Source organism: Rhamphochromis longiceps, linkage group LG5 (assembly GCF_057381845.1).
Source record: "Rhamphochromis longiceps isolate RC_006_pf linkage group LG5, R_longiceps_female_GT1.1, whole genome shotgun sequence".
Lineage (NCBI taxonomy): Eukaryota > Metazoa > Chordata > Actinopteri > Cichliformes > Cichlidae > Rhamphochromis > Rhamphochromis longiceps.
The window spans coordinates 26,330,539-26,348,163 of NC_140561.1; the positions used below are offsets into that span (position 1 = coordinate 26,330,539).

General features: G+C 38.2%; 3 protein-coding genes across 4 annotated transcripts; all 3 read right to left on the minus strand.

Moving 5' to 3' along the window:
• Positions 1–1,649: 1,649 nt before the first annotated feature.
• rbm5 (RNA binding motif protein 5) lies at positions 1,650–11,798 on the minus strand. Of its 2 annotated transcripts, none has more exons than XM_085406944.1 (25): positions 11,651–11,798; positions 11,356–11,403; positions 9,748–9,928; positions 9,496–9,654; positions 9,287–9,356; positions 8,793–8,866; positions 7,969–8,052; positions 7,637–7,697; positions 7,194–7,259; positions 6,928–7,088; positions 6,741–6,838; positions 6,164–6,251; positions 6,023–6,091; positions 5,734–5,800; positions 5,155–5,255; positions 4,889–5,024; positions 4,403–4,494; positions 4,074–4,259; positions 3,823–3,963; positions 3,649–3,732; positions 3,322–3,507; positions 3,158–3,232; positions 2,929–3,029; positions 2,681–2,810; positions 1,650–2,588 (listed from the first exon to the last, which is right to left on the minus strand). In XM_085406944.1, exons 2-25 carry the CDS (start codon positions 11,370–11,372, stop codon positions 2,463–2,465), a joined length of 2,553 nt encoding a protein of 850 aa, XP_085263070.1. In that variant the 5' UTR covers positions 11,373–11,403; positions 11,651–11,798; the 3' UTR covers positions 1,650–2,462. The 2 variants fall into 2 exon arrangements, with proteins under 2 accessions (XP_085263070.1, XP_085263069.1); XM_085406943.1 differs by having other exon boundaries at positions 4,889–5,045.
• An 849-nt stretch (positions 11,799–12,647) lies between these two features.
• Positions 12,648–14,415, minus strand: brk1 (BRICK1 subunit of SCAR/WAVE actin nucleating complex). The gene is made up of 3 exons (XM_085406945.1): positions 14,073–14,415; positions 13,544–13,626; positions 12,648–13,445 (listed from the first exon to the last, which is right to left on the minus strand). Exons 1-3 carry the CDS (start codon positions 14,188–14,190, stop codon positions 13,419–13,421), a joined length of 228 nt encoding a protein of 75 aa, XP_085263071.1. The 5' UTR covers positions 14,191–14,415; the 3' UTR covers positions 12,648–13,418.
• A 775-nt stretch (positions 14,416–15,190) lies between these two features.
• Positions 15,191–16,953, minus strand: gpx1a (glutathione peroxidase 1a). Its single transcript, XM_085406946.1, has 2 exons — positions 16,615–16,953; positions 15,191–15,872 (listed from the first exon to the last, which is right to left on the minus strand). Exons 1-2 carry the CDS (start codon positions 16,837–16,839, stop codon positions 15,522–15,524), a joined length of 576 nt encoding a protein of 191 aa, XP_085263072.1. The 5' UTR covers positions 16,840–16,953; the 3' UTR covers positions 15,191–15,521.
• Positions 16,954–17,625: the final 672 nt, after the last annotated feature.

The window sequence follows — 17,625 nt, forward strand, 5'->3', positions numbered from 1 at the left end:
TTTTTTTAGCACAAGCTGGCTAACAGATCACTCATTCATTGTGGTTGTGCTTAGGAGAGGAAAGGTGGCATGTCTTGATTTGATGCTTGCTTCAGATAATCTGCTTAAAGTAATGTTTACATGAAAAGTACAAAACATTTCAACAGACTGATCAGCTGGAACATTTTTAGCTAAACAACTTGCAGTAGTTGACTAAAAAGACAAAGAGAAAAGCAGCACTTTGTGTCTCTCACGTATTTCTATAATTATTGTCCCACAGAGATAGGCATCTCTTAAAAAGTCTTTAAATGCCAATACAAAAACATGCAAAGTACACATCTCCACTCAATTTCTACAATTTTTTCAAGTCTGTTCAGTTTTCAGTTCATTAAAAAAATCATGTGCTGGTTGTTTGTTTTAAAAGTGTCATCAAAAATGTAAAAAAGAGACTACAAGTTCTGTGACTGGAACATAATGGTATTACATAAGAGGAGCTAAAGAAAACAACACTACATTCTTGCTGATGTACGTCCTGCGCTTGATTTCTTCTACTATTTCCCAGCTGGTTTTCTAGGCGTGGCTTTAGGAAGTGGTGAAACACTTTACACAGCACAGAACAAAGGTGAGATATGTAATCAATTTGTACTCTTTCTTACAATATATGTGTCTAAAAGAAGTGAGCTTGAGGTTCAGGACATTTCTTCCTAAGAAGTGAAAACATCAAAGGATGAAAGATGATGAGAGTCATGAAACAATCTGAGAGATATATCGTGTTTCATACAAACTGCTAGCATCCACATGACCAACTCTTTATGTGAAGAATTAATATCACTTTCAAGGTTTTTTTTCTGTTTTAAGATGCGCTGGAGTAATTTATTCTTTTTTTATTTTAAAATTTGTTCTTGGTTTACTTTATATTTTTTGGTTATTTACAAGGTTTATTTGCAGGTTAATGACTGCATAATTTTGTGTTTTGTTTTTGTTGTTTGCCTTTGTAAATCAGCCAGGAAGAACTGCAGGGCAATTTTCTATCTTTGTTTATTCCTTGCCAAACTGGATAAATAAACCACAAAACACAACTTTCAAGGTTTTGACCTTGGACTTCTTTTGCCTGCGTACAAAATATCACCAGAGTGCAGCAGTGGGATCAGGTGGAATTACAACTGACAATCAACTGTTTATAAAAAACAATTTGATAATAAAAATCAATAAAGTGTTTTGTCAAACTTTTATTTACATGTAACATAAGGAAAGACTACAATGGATTTACTATATAATAAACAATTAAAAAGGGACAATAAGTGTGTCAAAAGAACAGCCAGTAGAGACAGCACTTGCACCTGCATCAACACAGACTGAAAAAGGATTTTTTATTTTACTATATTTGACTTGGAGAATTTTATTTCATATTGTCCAAACAAAAAGGAACACTGAATTTCAGTTTTGACAACCAGGAAAAATTCTTCAAATGAGAAAAAAAAAATGAAGCTTCCCAGGTATATCAAGGATTATGAAACACTGAAATAACACAAAGCATTGTGGCATTTTTAGGGAACCATGGGTATATCCAGAGTAAGGTGGTATTGTATCAGTATCGGTTTGTGCGCAAATACGATTGCATTTAATTCATGTGGTTGAATTGTCACATCAATATTTTTCCCCTGACAAAATAATGATTTGGAATAAGTTTAAAAAAAAAAAAAAAAAAACCCTCTACAAAAGAAGGAAAAATGTAATTTCAGATTTTTGCTGTCACAGGCCAGTTACTGCTATTTCCACAATTCCGAACTACAGAGAACAGCTTTAAGTTTCACAGGAAGCCACTGCTCAGATTGCAATGCTTAATTTAGCACCAAAATCAGACAAAAGAGCAGCTTTTGTCATCTAAGGTTTTTCTCTACACGTGAAAATGTGCCTCCTCTACAGCCAAGTGCTCCCACTGCATATTCAGCTGATTTTATTAGCAGTGAGATTCTGGAATTAGCGGTGCACATATAGATCTCACTGCAATATTTCTGAATTTAACTGCTGAAAACACTCAGAATTTACATTAAGAAAAGCTGCCATATGTTATCAAACATAATGAAGACCAGAGAAAAATAACGCCACAAGTTTATTTCTGTACAAATAATCCAGATTTTGTATAAACTGTACAATCATTTAAACATGCTCAGACTAAAGAAAAAGTTGTCATAACATTGAATGACTATAAAAGAAATCTGAAAACCAGCAATGTAAATTCACTGTGCATATGTACAATTTATAAATTATATTAACTATGTCATTATTCCTACAACAGATTTTTTCTTCATTGACTGGTTTAGAGTAAGAGGTATAGTTTTTATGGATCACAGACTGGACTGATACCGTTAGGAACGTCTCTTTAGCTTCTCGTGACGCAGACACAGTGGAGCTCCACACCAAAAAGAAGCAGATTGTTGGCAGGCCATTTCAAGAAGTCACTTTTGCTTCAGACTAATGACTCATTCCAGCTCAGTGAAGCGAGCAAACATGGCTTTGCGGACTGCATCTTTGTAGGTGTCTGAAGGAGAGAGGGTGTAGTTGGTTCCTTTAGTGCCGAGTCCAGCTCCCTTTGTTCTTAACTGAGCCTGAGGAGGAAGTCCACAGAGTTGAGTACTTTCTAGAGCTGTATATAGTTACTGAGTCTGATGAACTATTACACCACAACTGTTACAAATACCTCAATTGGTGCTGTGATGCCCTGCTGGTTGCGGCCAAGACCTTTCCCCTCCTTCCAGCCCATTGCCTGCAACATCTTGTTCCCAATATTGTCACTGTTGAGGCCATCTTTAGTGGGCTGTTCATAGTTACTGTACATAAAAGAGCAGAATATCAAATAAAGCCAAGTTTAATGATAAAATAGACTGAAATCACTAGAGGAACGACATTTCACACAAATCAGTAAAATAAACAAAAATGACTGCTTACATTGCTGGCGCTGGTTGATTAAATTTCTTCTTTTTAGGCACAGGCGGTTCAGGGATGCCATATTTTTCTCTTCTCTCGGCTGCCCTGTCCCTATATTTCATCTATAGAAATATAGAAAAAGAAACAAATAAACACGGTATAATGTACAAAAACAATGTTTAAATGCATCCACATTGAAAAACAAAAGAATGACTCAGAAGTAAGTGGGTGATTCTATATTGAGCTGCACCTCAGTCTCTTTTCTCTCCAGCTCTTCCAGCTCTGCTTCACTCATTTTGGATCTGCGAAGAACTTCCAGGTTTTTCTATGACGAGACCAACGGAATAATGAGCTCTCTCCCTTTTTTTGGAAAATTCTCATTGTTAGTTCTGAAGATGACACATGTACTGTTACCTTGTGAAGGTCTGAGAGTTGCTGATGTCGGATTAGACTCTCTTTATTGGGAAACTGTCTCCTACACAGTAAGCATGCTAATTTTTTCCAGTCTGTCAGCTTGTCCTGGCTTATATCACCACCATCAGGTTCTGCTCCTCCCTCCTCAGGGTCACTGTCTCCACTGTAGGCAGCCACAAGGCCACACTGACCACACCAAGGATAACCATACATAAATATTAGCTTATTACTAAGGGTAACAGATTTTTGAATTCATGCAAAATCTGACATTATCATCTTCATACAGAAGTATAGCCAACTAAAATGAGAGATGCAGAAAATACTCACCTTTGAAGAGGTGACTGAGGTGGTGGATGGCTCTTCTTCAGGGGCCCTTAGCATCTCTGGGATGAGTCTGTCTAGACTTACCTGCTGGAAAAGGGAAGTGGAACCATTAAAGACATAGAAGCTTTACACATGCAGTCCCAGAACTTTGTTACGTATCGAAGCCTAATGAGATACCTTCTTTTCAAACAATGTGTATCCAGCATCAGCAGCTGCTGCCTCCTTTCTTTCTTCTTGACTAATAGGCTGAAAGCTACTTCTGAAGTTTTCCTTTTGCTTGTTGAGACTTTTAGCCCACCGTTCCATGTCCTTAGCAATCTGTAGGATTTTTAAAATATAGTAAAGTGCACAAAGAAACGAGTGAACTGAAAATGTGTGAAAGTTGTTTCAGGCATAATAAAAATGTTAATGCAGGACTTTGAACACACCTGCTGAGCTGTCTTGCTTTTGGGCTTCTCTTTTTTCTCCTTGCCCTCTTTCTGTTCTTTGGTGCCTGTTGCTGCAGAACCACCTGTTTTGCCATCATTTTGTCCAGTGCCTGTGCTGGCAGGTACGTATGTCTGCTTCTCACTGTCCCAGTAAAGAAACTGCTGAGTCTGAGAATTGTAGTAATACTGAAAGTAGAAACGGCAATTTGCATGTTAATTAAAAAAAAAAAAAAACTTAAAAAAAAAAAGGAAGCTCAATTACACATTATAAATGCACAGATCAGACAGAAAAACATGCAACTCACACAAGGTGGATGTGCACTACTTACCTGTGTATTTGGGTCATAGTAGAGGCCAGTCTGAGGATCGTAATAGTAGCCAGAAGACTCATCATATTGATAGGTGGATGTATCAGGAACAGCTGTGAATTAGCAAACACAACAGCATTAACAATGGTGGTAAAAATCTTTCTTGGCAAATTAGAAAAGACAGGGATAGAAATAAAGACGCATTCCAAATTTAACTGTTAACTAACACACAATTAATAAAATGAAAAGCTTTAAAGAATTAAGCATTAGCAATTATGTACAACATTAAACAATCTTAGATATCATGCCCCGCACATTTGGTTAGGTCTAAGGAATAACAGATTAACACAGTTCTTTTAAACTACAGGCTGGAGACTGAAGTTCTATCCAGGTTCTATACATAGAAACACTTCAACACACATGACAGTGACCTTGAGAAAACTGTCATGTTTCTATGCACGTCACAGTTCAGCAGTGTTGGTTTAAAGGGATCTTATGTGCTCATACCAATGTTGGTGTCCGCCGCCTGTTCAGAGGCTGTTAATGTCCCCGCAGTGGTAACAGTGGCAGCTGCTAAAGCAGCAGCTGGCAAAGAAGCAGCTTCAATTCCTGAAATGTGTCCAGCCTGGGGTTTTGCCTCCAACTGTTGGGCAAGTGGCAATGCCTACAATCAATAAACAGTTTATTTAAGATTATTTGGAGATTGTTGAATCAGTAACTTACACAGTATTATAAATTTATCTTATTACAGAATTATCAACCGTGTACATTACCTGCACAGCAGGCTGTGCAATTATATGGGGTTGGTAGACTTGTGCGTTCTGTGATATCACAACTCCAACTGCAGTTGGAACAATCTTTACACCCGGGGCAGCTGTAAGTTCAAAAACAAAAAAATGAAACAAAACTCAAGATCATGATGCAAACAAAGTCCAATTATTATATTTTTCAAAGTTTACAGAAAATCTGAGCATTTTTTCTAGAAACAGTAACTTAGCATTTGTTGCGCTTCTCTGAGGATGCACACACATAAATCCGAGCAAAGGGTCACAGTGGCTTGCAAAGCAGCCGCTGTGCACGCATTCAAAATCTTAACTACTTGTTAACGCCAAAATGCCTATTAGAATACAGACAAAAATGATGGAAACAACCACATTAAACATATCAGCTTAACTGAAGCTCATAAAACTATAAATTCAGTGTGAACAAATGTTAGAACAGCTTGTAGTCTTGTCTAATCACAACCACATAAAGAAAAAAAATTGGAGACACTAATTTTCAAATGTTAAAATGATACAGTGAACAATTAGCTACAGAACCAATATTTTAAACAGAGTTTAGAAGTTCTTTACCTCCTAGAATTCCATTTCCCTGAGAGGTGCTGATTGCTGCTCCTTGCTGGTAGTATGTCTGATAATCCTGGGGAAAAAAAAAAAAAAAAAAGAAAAAAGGAAGAAGAAACAGTGTTTGTACATTTATAATGTCATTATATTAGATACACCCGCACGTTTTCTCTGAATGGCTGTAGAGTTACACAGCTGCCACTGAATGATGATACAGAGCTGTATCTCACTGATACTGAGAAGTCGGAAATTACCTTCTAGGTCTTGGTAATGTAACCATAATTTTCTTCTTACTAACCTGGGACATGGGAGTATAACCTTCCTGTAGGTAGCTGTACTCTGACATTCCCTCTGAGCTCTGCTGTGGCTGAAAAGGAAAACACCAATTACGACTCTGTGATATCAAAAATGGAAGGTGATAGACAGAAAAAGGACCTACCTGACTTGAGGACCACTGGGCTGCAGCAATAGCTGTGCTGGCCACAGAGAAGGCACTGACACGATTTCCATCAGGGAGTAAAAGGTCCCTAAAAAAGAAAAGGGAAAAAAATGATATTCACCTGAGTGAAGCTCAATCTTTCTTTATATTGTGAATCAAGACAGGCAACTTGAGGAACCAGGAAAAGGTTGGCCTAAGGCTAACATTTAAAGGGTTAAGAGCATAGATGGAGTTAAACCACAGAGCCTCGCTGCTTTTAACCACAGCAACTTGTGGTGGCACAAACTAGACCTCTAATCATCACTTTCAACTCTCTAGTAAAGTCTTCCAATGTGGTGAAATCTTTTTATGACAGTCTTGAGTTGCTAAAACAACTCGAGGGAATGCAAACTTGAAGACCAAAATCATGTCAACAATTATGCGAGCAGATGGGGCTTTGTCGCATTTTCTACATCGACCTTTATGGCTAACGTTTCTTTAGTGACACCAGTTATTTAGAAAGCATCCCAGAAAAAGCCAGACTGAGGCCATTCCTGCATTTAAAAAAGAAAAAACAAAACAAGTGAGGACTACTTACTTTCTAGCACTCTTGGCATAATCCACCCCAATTGTTTTTCCATCTAGTTTTAAGGGAGGCTGCAGTCCTTGAAGGATTGTTAGCAGCTGAGATGCTTCCTGTTAAAATGATTGATAATATGTTAAGTTATATACAAAACTTTTTTCAAAGGGAAAGCTTTTTCCATCTGTACATATTAAAGAATTACCAGAGGTGAAGACAGCTGCACAAAGGCAAAGCCTCTGTTCTGGCCCGTTTGCTTGTCCTTAATAAGACGAATGTTGTTGGATGATAGATTGGCATATGGTGCCAGGGCAGTCATGATGGCTTCCACTGTGGTCATAGGAGCAATATTTCTAAGGATGATTGCTGATGGGACAAAAGATGATATTTAGGGAAAGAATACTATAAATAGAGATATTTTGCTTCGAAACTAAGCAAATGAAACTGCTTCAGTAATGAAGAAACTCTTACTATCGCCATAGAAATCTCCGCTGGGTTGAGTTTCAGGAACTCCAGTGTTATTGGTCGCTTCACTTTCTGTTGAGAGAAAGACAGAAGTAAGAAGTGCATTAACACAACCTCCAGAAGTGAGAGACTGCAACAAAAAAAAAAAAAAAAAAAAAAGGTATAAAATGGTGTATAAAAAAAAAAAAAAAAAAAAATATCTCTTTAAAAGATAGTGTTGACACTATGTGCCCATTTCATGAACTACACTGTCTGTTGTGTTTCACGTTTTCTTTTATATTATTCAGGCCAATTAGCACTGATACACCTTACTAGACAGAGTGACATTCCTTAAAAATCCACATCATCTCACAGCTACAGAAACAAACTTGGTGTTGCATCCCAGCCCTGTGGACTCAGGCTGCTCAGATGTCTGCAGTCAGTGGCCTCTTGTTGATTTAACTACTTACCAGCTTTGGCTGCTCCACACCTGAAGCACTTCAGCCTCCTCCGGAAATTGTACAGGCCACACTGCAAGTAACCGTTCACATCATTTTGATTATACACCTACTAAAGCCCTGAACAGTGCTGCCTCAGAGAACAGGCAACTATATTGGTACTGCATACCATACTTACCTAAGACACAACCTAACCTTTACCACTTATCCAAATGTAGGTGTACAACAAAATAAGATGACAGGATTGCAAAATTTGATGCTTACAGGCCTATCTCAAGTGTGTGCAGTGTTCTTTAGAAGAAAATGTTGGATAATGAGACCATGAAACCGAGACATTAACTTACTGTGCTGCAGAGCCAGTCTTCATACTTGTTTCTGGGGTGACTGTAGTGCATGTCTACGGTTTTTCCTTGGATGGTCAGACGTTTCTGAAAGAGGAGAACAAAATCATCCAAGTGTTCATGGAGGGAACTCGTCTCATCAAAAGAGCAAGCAGTTTTGGAAGGGAGAGGGGACGGGGGAGAGGGACCCCCAACAGATAGCCTTTGAGTTACAGACAGGCACATGACGTGTATGTGAGCATGATGTAAAGAGGGTTCTTTTGGTGTTTGGGACCCGAGTGCCCAGGCTGAGCTGGAGCAAAGTGTACAATGTGACCCTAACAGACTTTTCCTGACTGCTTTCCAAAGAAAAAAATGTATGGGCTTCTCAAAAAACAAAACAGAAGAAAATTCTGTTAAAAAGATTAAGAAAATACAAAAATAACAATTCCCAGTATTTGGGGTAAGCTTGCAAAGAAAAAAAAAGAAAAAAGAATGGGGTTACACTGAAATCTGAAAATAACTAATATAGCCATGATCTGCAAGGCAAAGATGGTGTGTTCATCAAATCTAAATGCAGATTTTTAAAGAGATCACTTAACAAAACCAGAAATTTTTCTTGAAGCTTATTACCCAGTACAATTAACTATAAAAATATATTAAAATATGACATTGTAAATAATAATATAATCATCTCTATATTTGCTCTATTGTATTCAGTTTGTTTTTTCCAGTTTTTTTTTCTCTATACAGTTTCCACACTACGTATTCAATACATTCTGGTTGCCTTTTGGGTTATTTTTCCAGATCCCCAAGATTAAAACTAGACTTGGCGATTGTGAAGCAACCTGATTGGTCTCCATCCATCGTGTAGCATCTTGCAAGTGATAAAAGTCCACGAAGGCGAAACCACGGCTTATACCTAGAGACAGCATTCAAATATAGACGGGAGGCGTGTTAGTTAAGAGTCCAAGGGCATATTATTCAAACTCTTCCACAAACTGCTTCCCGACCCAGGGCCAGATTGGTACACAATAGCCCACTCCTTAGGAGTTTTACCATAGCAAGTAATCCTGCAGAATACAACTGTTTGAACCACACTCAACATCAACATGAGTCTGCCAGCTGACTTACTCATAGCAATCAATGCTGCTCTTACTTACCTTAAATTGCTCCACAGTGTACAAGATAAGCCTTGAATCAATATTCTTACAACCTTTTCAAGTACTTTGATATAGTCATCTCCTAACTTCTATGGGAAAATGGGTCTGAATGGAAGCAGATTGGCTCTATGGTCAAAGACTTGGGGAAGCTCGGAGTCCGTCACATGACTGGTTCTCACCTGTTCTCTTTTTCATCAGCCTGACATCCACTGGCTGGGGTCCCTCAAGTTGGTCAATGGCAAAACGAATCTAAATAACAACATGCAGAGGCTGCTTAACATCATAATTCAATCATTCATTCATTAATACATTTAGAAAGGTACTTGCACAATAAAAACAAAGAAAAGGAACAAAAGGGTGCACACGACCAGTGCAACTGAATACTTACATCATCCTCAGTGACATGAGGAGACAGACCCCCCAGCATGATGGTCTTGCTCTTCTTCTCGTCCCCTGGTTCCCTTCGATAGTCCTGCTCTTGGTAGTCACCATCTGAGTGATAACCATCTTCTGATCTATCACTGTTACGACGCTTCCTCTCCCTTTGCTTTAACACAAAACAACAACAGCTGCTAAGTGTCATTGGACAATTGTTTTTTCAAATGCAGTATTTAAACCCAAGTGCTATTAGGACAAGCACCTCTGGGCTTTCTCGTGATCCTCTGCGATCTCCTTCATAACGATCACCACGTCTCTCGTCACCCCAGCGGCGCATGTTGTGTTCACCACGTTCTTGGTCTCGCTCACGTCTGTCGCGCCACTCAGACTCATCACGGCACTGGTCAGAACCATATCTACCGCTACGTTCTGTTCGACTAATCCTATTCAGAAGGACATTACAAAAAAAATAAATAAATAAGTCAAACAGGAGCACAACTAATACTGCAATAAACAAACCAACTTAGCACACCTTAGTGTTCAACATGTATAACATTTCAATCACTTTGTTACCATTTTAGTTTTATCATGACTCCAGCCTTGAACAATGCATTGTCATACTCCATTGTCATTGTCAATCTCAGTTAATCTTAACACTGTCATGCCAAAAAACCAAAAAACTGCTGGAATTCAAACTGCTGTAAGTGACTTGTTGGCCGATAGTCTGTCAAACATATCTGAAACACCTCTAACGTGAATGATGACGTTTTTTTGCACTGGAAAAACGATTCTTGTGACCTGATTGAAGCAGTTTTTGGCCAGGTGAAATGTATAAATCCTTTATTCATGTGCATGAAAAATGTCAGATTTTCAATCGCTGTGACATGTTTTTTTTCTTTTAAGCTGTATTTTTTTTTTGTTTTAAAGGAAAGATTGTAGCTTCTACCTTCTGACAGGAATATGTCTGCCGGAGAGGGCACCAGAAATTGCAACAAATGTAACATATCAGTTCTTTAAAGATACTTTAAAGTGGCTGAAAGTGACTTAATTGATTGCAATGTAGAAAAAAAGCACGTACAATACACCAATATAGGCAAGAAATGTTACTCATATTAAAAAAAAATCCACAACAACAAAAACAACCCCCCAAAACAACAACACTGGCAATCACTCATTGGCAGATAATCACTTTTACATTCTTGTATTGTCCTAACTTTTTATTCGAATTACGTAACACGTTTTACGAGAGAATTTGATGGCAATAAAACTGTTTACCTGTAGTATTAACGAAAACAAATTTTGCCTTTTTTTATTTTTTGGTTTAAAAATAAATTCCATGTAATAATAATAATGGATTGGATTTATATAGCGCTTTTCAAGGCACCCAAAGCGCTTTACAATGCCACTATTCATTCACTCTCACATTCACACACTGGTGGAGGCAAGCTACGGATGTAGCCACAGCTGCCCTGGGGCAGACTGACAGAAGCGAGGCTGCCATATCGCGCCATCGGCCCCTCTGGCCAACACCAGTAGGCAAGTAGGGTAAAGTGTCTTGCCCAAGGACACAACGACCAGGACAAAGAGCCCGGGGATCGAACCGGCGACCTTCCGGTTACAGATACGCTTCCCAACCCCCTGAGCCACGGTCGCCCTGTATGTAAGGGTTTACATATCTGGAAAAGCTGGTAGAAATCACCGCTACTTTTGTCTGCCATTTCAGTTTAAACACAACTTTTGAATATTATTTGGTTAAACATATCCCCGAAACTCGGAACATGTATCAGAAACGGGAAAAACACAGGATTCCCACTATGATAAGCCACACCTACCATGGTGAGCTGAACTGGCATTTAACGTTGCTACTCACCTTTTGTCAGCCCCCATATTTCTTACAGCTTCCGCACTCACACGACCTCTAGAAAACAGAAATAAAAACGTTAAAAATATACGTAGCGGTTTTACTCGTTTACACATAACAATTCCCCGTGTAGTCGAGTGAACTCGTTTGGCGTGAGAAAAACAAAAACCAAAGCCCTCCTTTTTCTTCATTCCATAATATGGAGCTAGACGTCATCAAACGGACGTCTCTTAAGCCAAAATCAACGGTGCTAACAAGAGACCGCGAAAGCTTTAGTTTCAACTCTGACCGTGAAGCAACTTACCAGTGTAAGCTTTTATGATGGGTTTTTTTTCACCCGCACTATTATTTTTTCAAAACGGTAATAGAAAAATTGCGGAGAAGAAAATTCATCTCACGTCCAAAGACTTATCTGCGATGGCACCTTCTTTATCCCAAGATGCATTGGTGTTACCCGGTGCATTATGGGTAATGGAAAAGTCAGCCCCGAGTTTGCCTTACAGGCATGGAGTGGTCTCTCAGCCTGGTTGTTTTCCTCACTCTTCCGTAGTTAGTTGTTAAGACTTACTGGGGTTACATGTTGTTATAATTATCATAACAAACAAAACAAAACATAAAACCGCAACAAAGCGTATATATACGTTTATTGGTATTTAAATATAGAGCATGGTTAGTTTTTTTCGTTTTCTTGAAATTAACAAATCATTGGCAAAGAAGACTTTAAAGTAGTATCTAATTAAGGTTTAAACGTTTGAGTGGAAAAATGGTGGATAAGATAAATTAACCTATACAAGCTAGGATGAAGCAGCATGATGGCACTGTTGTTAGAACTCTTGTCTCATAATAAGAAAGTCCTGGGTTTCTAAAGTCCTTCTTTGTGGAGTTTGTCTTCTCCATAAATTGTGTATCCTCTCACAGTAAATGTGCGTTGCTACTTTTATTTTCTTAAAACGTTTGGTGGTTTAGTGAGTGCTCAGTTGGGTAGAAAAGCCTGGACGGACAACAAAGGGATATAGCGTAGTGCTGCCTGTGAGGGAAAACCCAGGACAAAATTATCACATCTCGCAGATTTCCGCCATTTCATTGGCTGTTTTCGTTACATTTTCGTAATAGCAGTATATGGATGCGTTCTGAAAGCGCTTAATCCCGCTGCTGTTAGAATTTCCCTGCAGGTTTTTCATGGAATTGAAAATTGTTAATGTTCTACTGGACACATAATTAAGTTACCGTCATGCTATAACCACGCTTTTTATTTTTAACACACGCTATTAATAATTCAATTCAACCAGAATGCACATTACTCTTTATGCAAGTATGATTTATTATTCATAAAACATTTGTTACACATTAATGCCATTGCAATGAATTCTTCTAACTGTACCAAAACCTGCATACAATAGCAATCTGACCCATTTAATATGTTGTTTCATGTCAAGCTCTAGTCTATATACACTACAAGTTTGTATAAACATTGTGTGTCTGTCCGATTACATAATAGTCATAACTAGACCCATCTTCAACATAGCAACATAACTGTTGAAAAAAAGTTAAGTTCAGCTACAATGTTATTTAGGGTAATTTATTACAGTAGTTAAATTCAGAAACATCACCAAACACTTTGCTGTACAAGGAGGCCCTTATTAAATGTAAGTACACAATAATAGTTCATCTTGGCACAGGCAAATGTTCCTCTTTTGATACAGCTTTCATTTGGAAGTGACACTGTACACAACACAGATGGTCAAACTGCAGTGATACAAAATTTATAAATCATAATTGTGCTCCAGACTTATTTTAAACCAATACTAGTGGAGCTTAGTTTTGTTTTGTAATAGAATATAATGATGCTTGAATCAATGGTAGCCAAGTTAGACACACATCTTCTGTACAAATGCACCATGAGATAAAATAACACAAAATCCAGCCATATAATATATTTAAAAAAAAAAAAAAAAAAAAAAAGGTCCACATCGTCCAAAAATAGGAGGGTGGAGTCCATCACACTTAGTCCAAAACTTCAGGGTGAGAGATGGCAGGTAGGTTGGGGGTGTTATGAGTTTCAATGGCCACTTCTAGGTCAGGGTTTCTCCTTTTGTCACCTACAATAAGAGACATGTTTATGTAACGGGTATGGTTACTTGACAAAAAGACAAAGTCAAACAAAGAAATAAAGGCACTTTACATCCAGTTAACTTACCCTTGCCTCAATGTATTCAATCCTCCTCTCCAGCGCTGTCAGCTTCTCGTTGAGTGTGGCCAAACGAGATCGACACGACATGTCTGATGGAGAATTAAAAAACAAACAAACGAACTAGAACGTTTAGAGGTTACCACGACGAAGCATGACATTGTCATCAATTTTTCAATAGCTGCTTAACAAAGATGCACACCGTCATTTTGGGTTAAAAAGGTTTAAAGGGCACATCCGCATACATATTGCCCGACAACACTAGCATTAGCGGTTACGGCAGCCTGCTAATGCTTTCCTATCGTCTGTCGCATCTGGTATATTAATAAATTCATTAATACGACCGACTCTTAAAGGACAGCTAGTTGGAGCAAAATGTAAGCCGATTCCTCTTCAAAATGTCACAATCCTCCTCCAAAACAAAAACAAGCTAACAGCTAACAGCCTCGCTAACTGCTAGCTGGGAGTGGCCATTGAAAACATCAATGCTAACAGCTGGCTGAACTAGCTAACTTCAGCTAGTTTGTTAAAAGCTTACCAAACGAGTTAAGAAAGTCGGCGATCTTCTTGATGCTGCTCGTAATTACTTCTATGTACTCTCGATTCGCCCAGTCTTGGTGAATCTCTCTTTGCACTGGATCTTCCTGGCCAGCCATGTTGGACGAGTTGCAGTATCCCTCTGCTTTCACCCAGGAAGTACCGGAAAGTGTTGCGTCGATGTGAAAATATTATACAACACTTTTTCCCCCCATGAAGATTCTATTTACCGAAATTTCCTAAGTTTCCTGCATACATTTCTGAAGGATATTTGTGTGTATTTTATAGAAATGAGCACAACACAATTTTTCTTTCGGTTGCTACCTTTAGGGGTCGCCACAGCGGGTCACCTACTTCCATCTCACTCTATCCCTAACATCCTTTTCTGTCACACCAACCCTTTGTATGTCCTCCTTCGCTTCATCCGTGAAGCTCCTCTGAGGATTTCATCTTCTCCTCCTGCCTGGCAGTTTCATATTCAACATCATTTGTTTGATATATCCACTATGTGTCCTCTGAACATGTCAATAGCACCTCAGAGTTGCTTTTCTAACGTTTCCTCTAAACTGCTGAAACTGAGCTGTTCCTATGATGGTACTTATTTCTAATCCAGCTCATCACTCCCAATGAAAATCTTAGCATCTTCAAGTCTGCCACCTTCAGCTCAGCCTCCTTTTGTTTTTGGAGTTCCACCATGTCCAAACTATACTAGGTCTCAATACTGTCTTGTAGTGAGAACTTTCCTTTCACTTTTGTTGCTATTTTTTTGGTCACAATTCATCCCTGACATTCATCTCTACTCACTCCACCCTGCTTGCACTCTCTTCTTCACCTCTCTCGTGCACTGTCCATAGTTTTGGATGGTTGAACCCAGGTATTAAAACTCATCCACCTTCACTACCTCTCATTGCATCTTCAGTCTTACACCTGTTTTCATCTCATTCTGTCTTGCTTCTACTTTTATTCCTCTTCTCTCAAGCGCATACCTCTCCCTGCTCCCTACTGTCACTACAGAGCACAATGCCTCATCTGAACATCGCAGTCCACAAAGACTCCTGCCTGATGTAAACCATCTACCTGTCCATTACCATTGCAAATAAGAAATGAGCACAACACAAGTATTATAATAACATTTATTTCTTCTTTTAAGTCAAGGAAGTGAAAATATTTGCGATCTTATTAAAGACATTCACAATGGTCGTCAAACTTTTACATTTTTATCAGAAACCCCTCCACAAAAACATTTAAAGGAGTGTCGTCATTGAGTTAAAAGGCTGAACAATCCAGTAGTGGATGTCATTTAAAATATCACAAACAAACCCAGGCCTGCTACAACATTTTTGGAACTTGAGATCTGAAAGCATGACAAATTATCCTAATATGTGTATGTGCTGACTGATCTTTCTGAACTGTTATGTTTTAAATCACCCATAAAATTTCCCAGCACACTTTATTTGAGTCTCTTAAGTAGCTCTTTAATATCTGCCTTGATGTCACTTGTCAGGAAATTTCTGCTGTAGCGCTTGTAGGGTTCCCCATCAGGACCAACCAGGAACTTCTCAAAGTTCCAGGATACGTCATTCCTACACACTGGACTCCAAATGATGTACTTTGGATCATTCATGAGACCCAGGGCATCATCGCAGGGGAATGGAAGTTTTTCCTTCAGATAGACAAACAAGGGGTGGGCATCCTTTCCGTTCACATCCACCTTCTCGAGGAGCTGGAACTTTGGTTCAAAGCCATTCCCTGGACGGACATACTTCAGAGATCTTAGGATTTCATCGTTCTTGCAGTTCTCCTGTTGCACCAAAACACAAGCACTGTTAGATAGATGTAGACATTAAAGTGGGGTTTCAATTAAACAAGCTAAATAAGAGGAATTGTAGTGTAACCTACATTTCCTCTAGAGTACTTAGGTGCACTATAGAGGCAGGTGTATTTGTATTTGAGATTTATTCGCTAATTTATACTTTGTATTGTATTTTTCTGGTTCATGACATTTTAGCAGTAAATAATCGTGCTTATGAACCTGATAAATGTATCCGACAGATATGGTATTTGGACAGATTCATATTTACCATAGAACATCTTTGAAAATTTAGGATATTAGAAAATAATGCGCTGTATTATATATAAAAATCAATACCAGGAGCTTATAAATATTATAAATATGCAAGCTAAAATGTTGCTTTGACACTGATAATTTGCTAATATTTTAGTAACAATCAGAATACTTTTAATAAGACACTTCATGTAATATATTACTTTTTTAAAATATGACACTTCACATGTATTTGAACACTTACGGCCCACTTTAGTTGAAGTAAAAGATTCCTAAAGTTAAAACTGTTTCATTTCAGACTGATAACACACACGCATGTCTGTAAACTTGTGTTACTAAAATACGGACGGCTCTTAGGTCATATTTCTCACATGTCAAGAATAAGGAAGCTAGGCCTGGATTTGGCTAGTCCGGAGTTTCGGTCACCTCATAAACATTACTCTCTCTCTCTCAAGTAAAAAACAAACACGCTTTGTACCTGATGTCCAAACTGATTGCAGGGTACACCCAAAATAACGAGACCTTCGGCGGAGTAGCGAGAATGAAGCTCGTTCATTTGAGTGTAGTCCCTGGTTGTCGTTCCTCAGAGAGACGCCACATTTTCAATAAGTACAACTTTGTCCTTTAGTGCAGAGAAACGGAGAGTTTCTCCAGACAACAGCTTAGCTGTCAGGTCGTAAAACCTTTTCAAATGGCCAGCCATTGTTAAAAAATCCAGATGATTTAGATTTCTGAAACCGTGAACTCGGATTAAAAACCTTTTCCTTATCACGTTTCAAATGTGCTCCAAGTCCAGCCCTCGCTTTTATTCTTAGGGCGGGACAAGTAGCTTATCTAACAACACCCCTCAGTGCAAATGCAAATTATTATTATTATTATTTGTATTATTATTATTAGTAGTATTATTTTATTATCGTTTTGCAGAAAGACGTAAAGCATTTAATTTTCACCTGCTATCGAAATCTCTCTCTATTTGTTTTAAATGTATTTCTTTATAGATACTGATCTATAAAGATAAAGTTGCACAAGAATTTAACAAATGTGGTAATCCAGTATGGTAATTATCATTGTTTCTAACCAGTTGAGGAAGTCACTGACGTCTAAATCTCCAATCAAAATAAGTAAAGAAAAATGACATAATAGTTTTTACTTAGCAAATATTTATTAAATGACCACTGCCAATTTTGATATTGGACACGTACACAAACCTACACAACCGAAACTGCAGAAACTCTGTTAGCAAAACGTATTTCACATCGGTATGTCTTAAGAGATTTACAGTTTGTTTACAACAATCCCCCCTTTTTGTGTGCATGAATGGTACTTTCCAGGAAGTCACAGGAAGTGAATTTATTTATTGCTTAGTGAAATGACTTGAGAACTAATGACTGGAGAAGTGGAAAACACACAAACCATGCTGTTAAACACATCAAGATTTTTGCCAAAAGTTTAATATCCAATGTTCTAAAAGTCAATTTAATCGGGTTAT

Coding starts and splice junctions, on each gene's coding strand:
- brk1 (XM_085406945.1), bottom strand. CDS start 14,190: ATGGCTGGCCAGGAAGATCCAGTGCAAAGAGAGATTCACCAAGACTGG. Junction 13,627..14,072: donor CGACTTTCTTAACTCGTTTG/GTAAGCTTTTAA, acceptor ATTCTCCATCAG/ACATGTCGTGTCGATCTCGT. Junction 13,446..13,543: donor TTGAATACATTGAGGCAAGG/GTAAGTTAACTG, acceptor CTCTTATTGTAG/GTGACAAAAGGAGAAACCCT.
- rbm5 (XM_085406943.1), bottom strand. Junction 5,801..6,022: donor GTTATACTCCCATGTCCCAG/GTTAGTAAGAAG, acceptor TTTTTTCCCCAG/GATTATCAGACATACTACCA. Junction 4,260..4,402: donor ACTATGACCCAAATACACAG/GTAAGTAGTGCA, acceptor TTCTACTTTCAG/TATTACTACAATTCTCAGAC.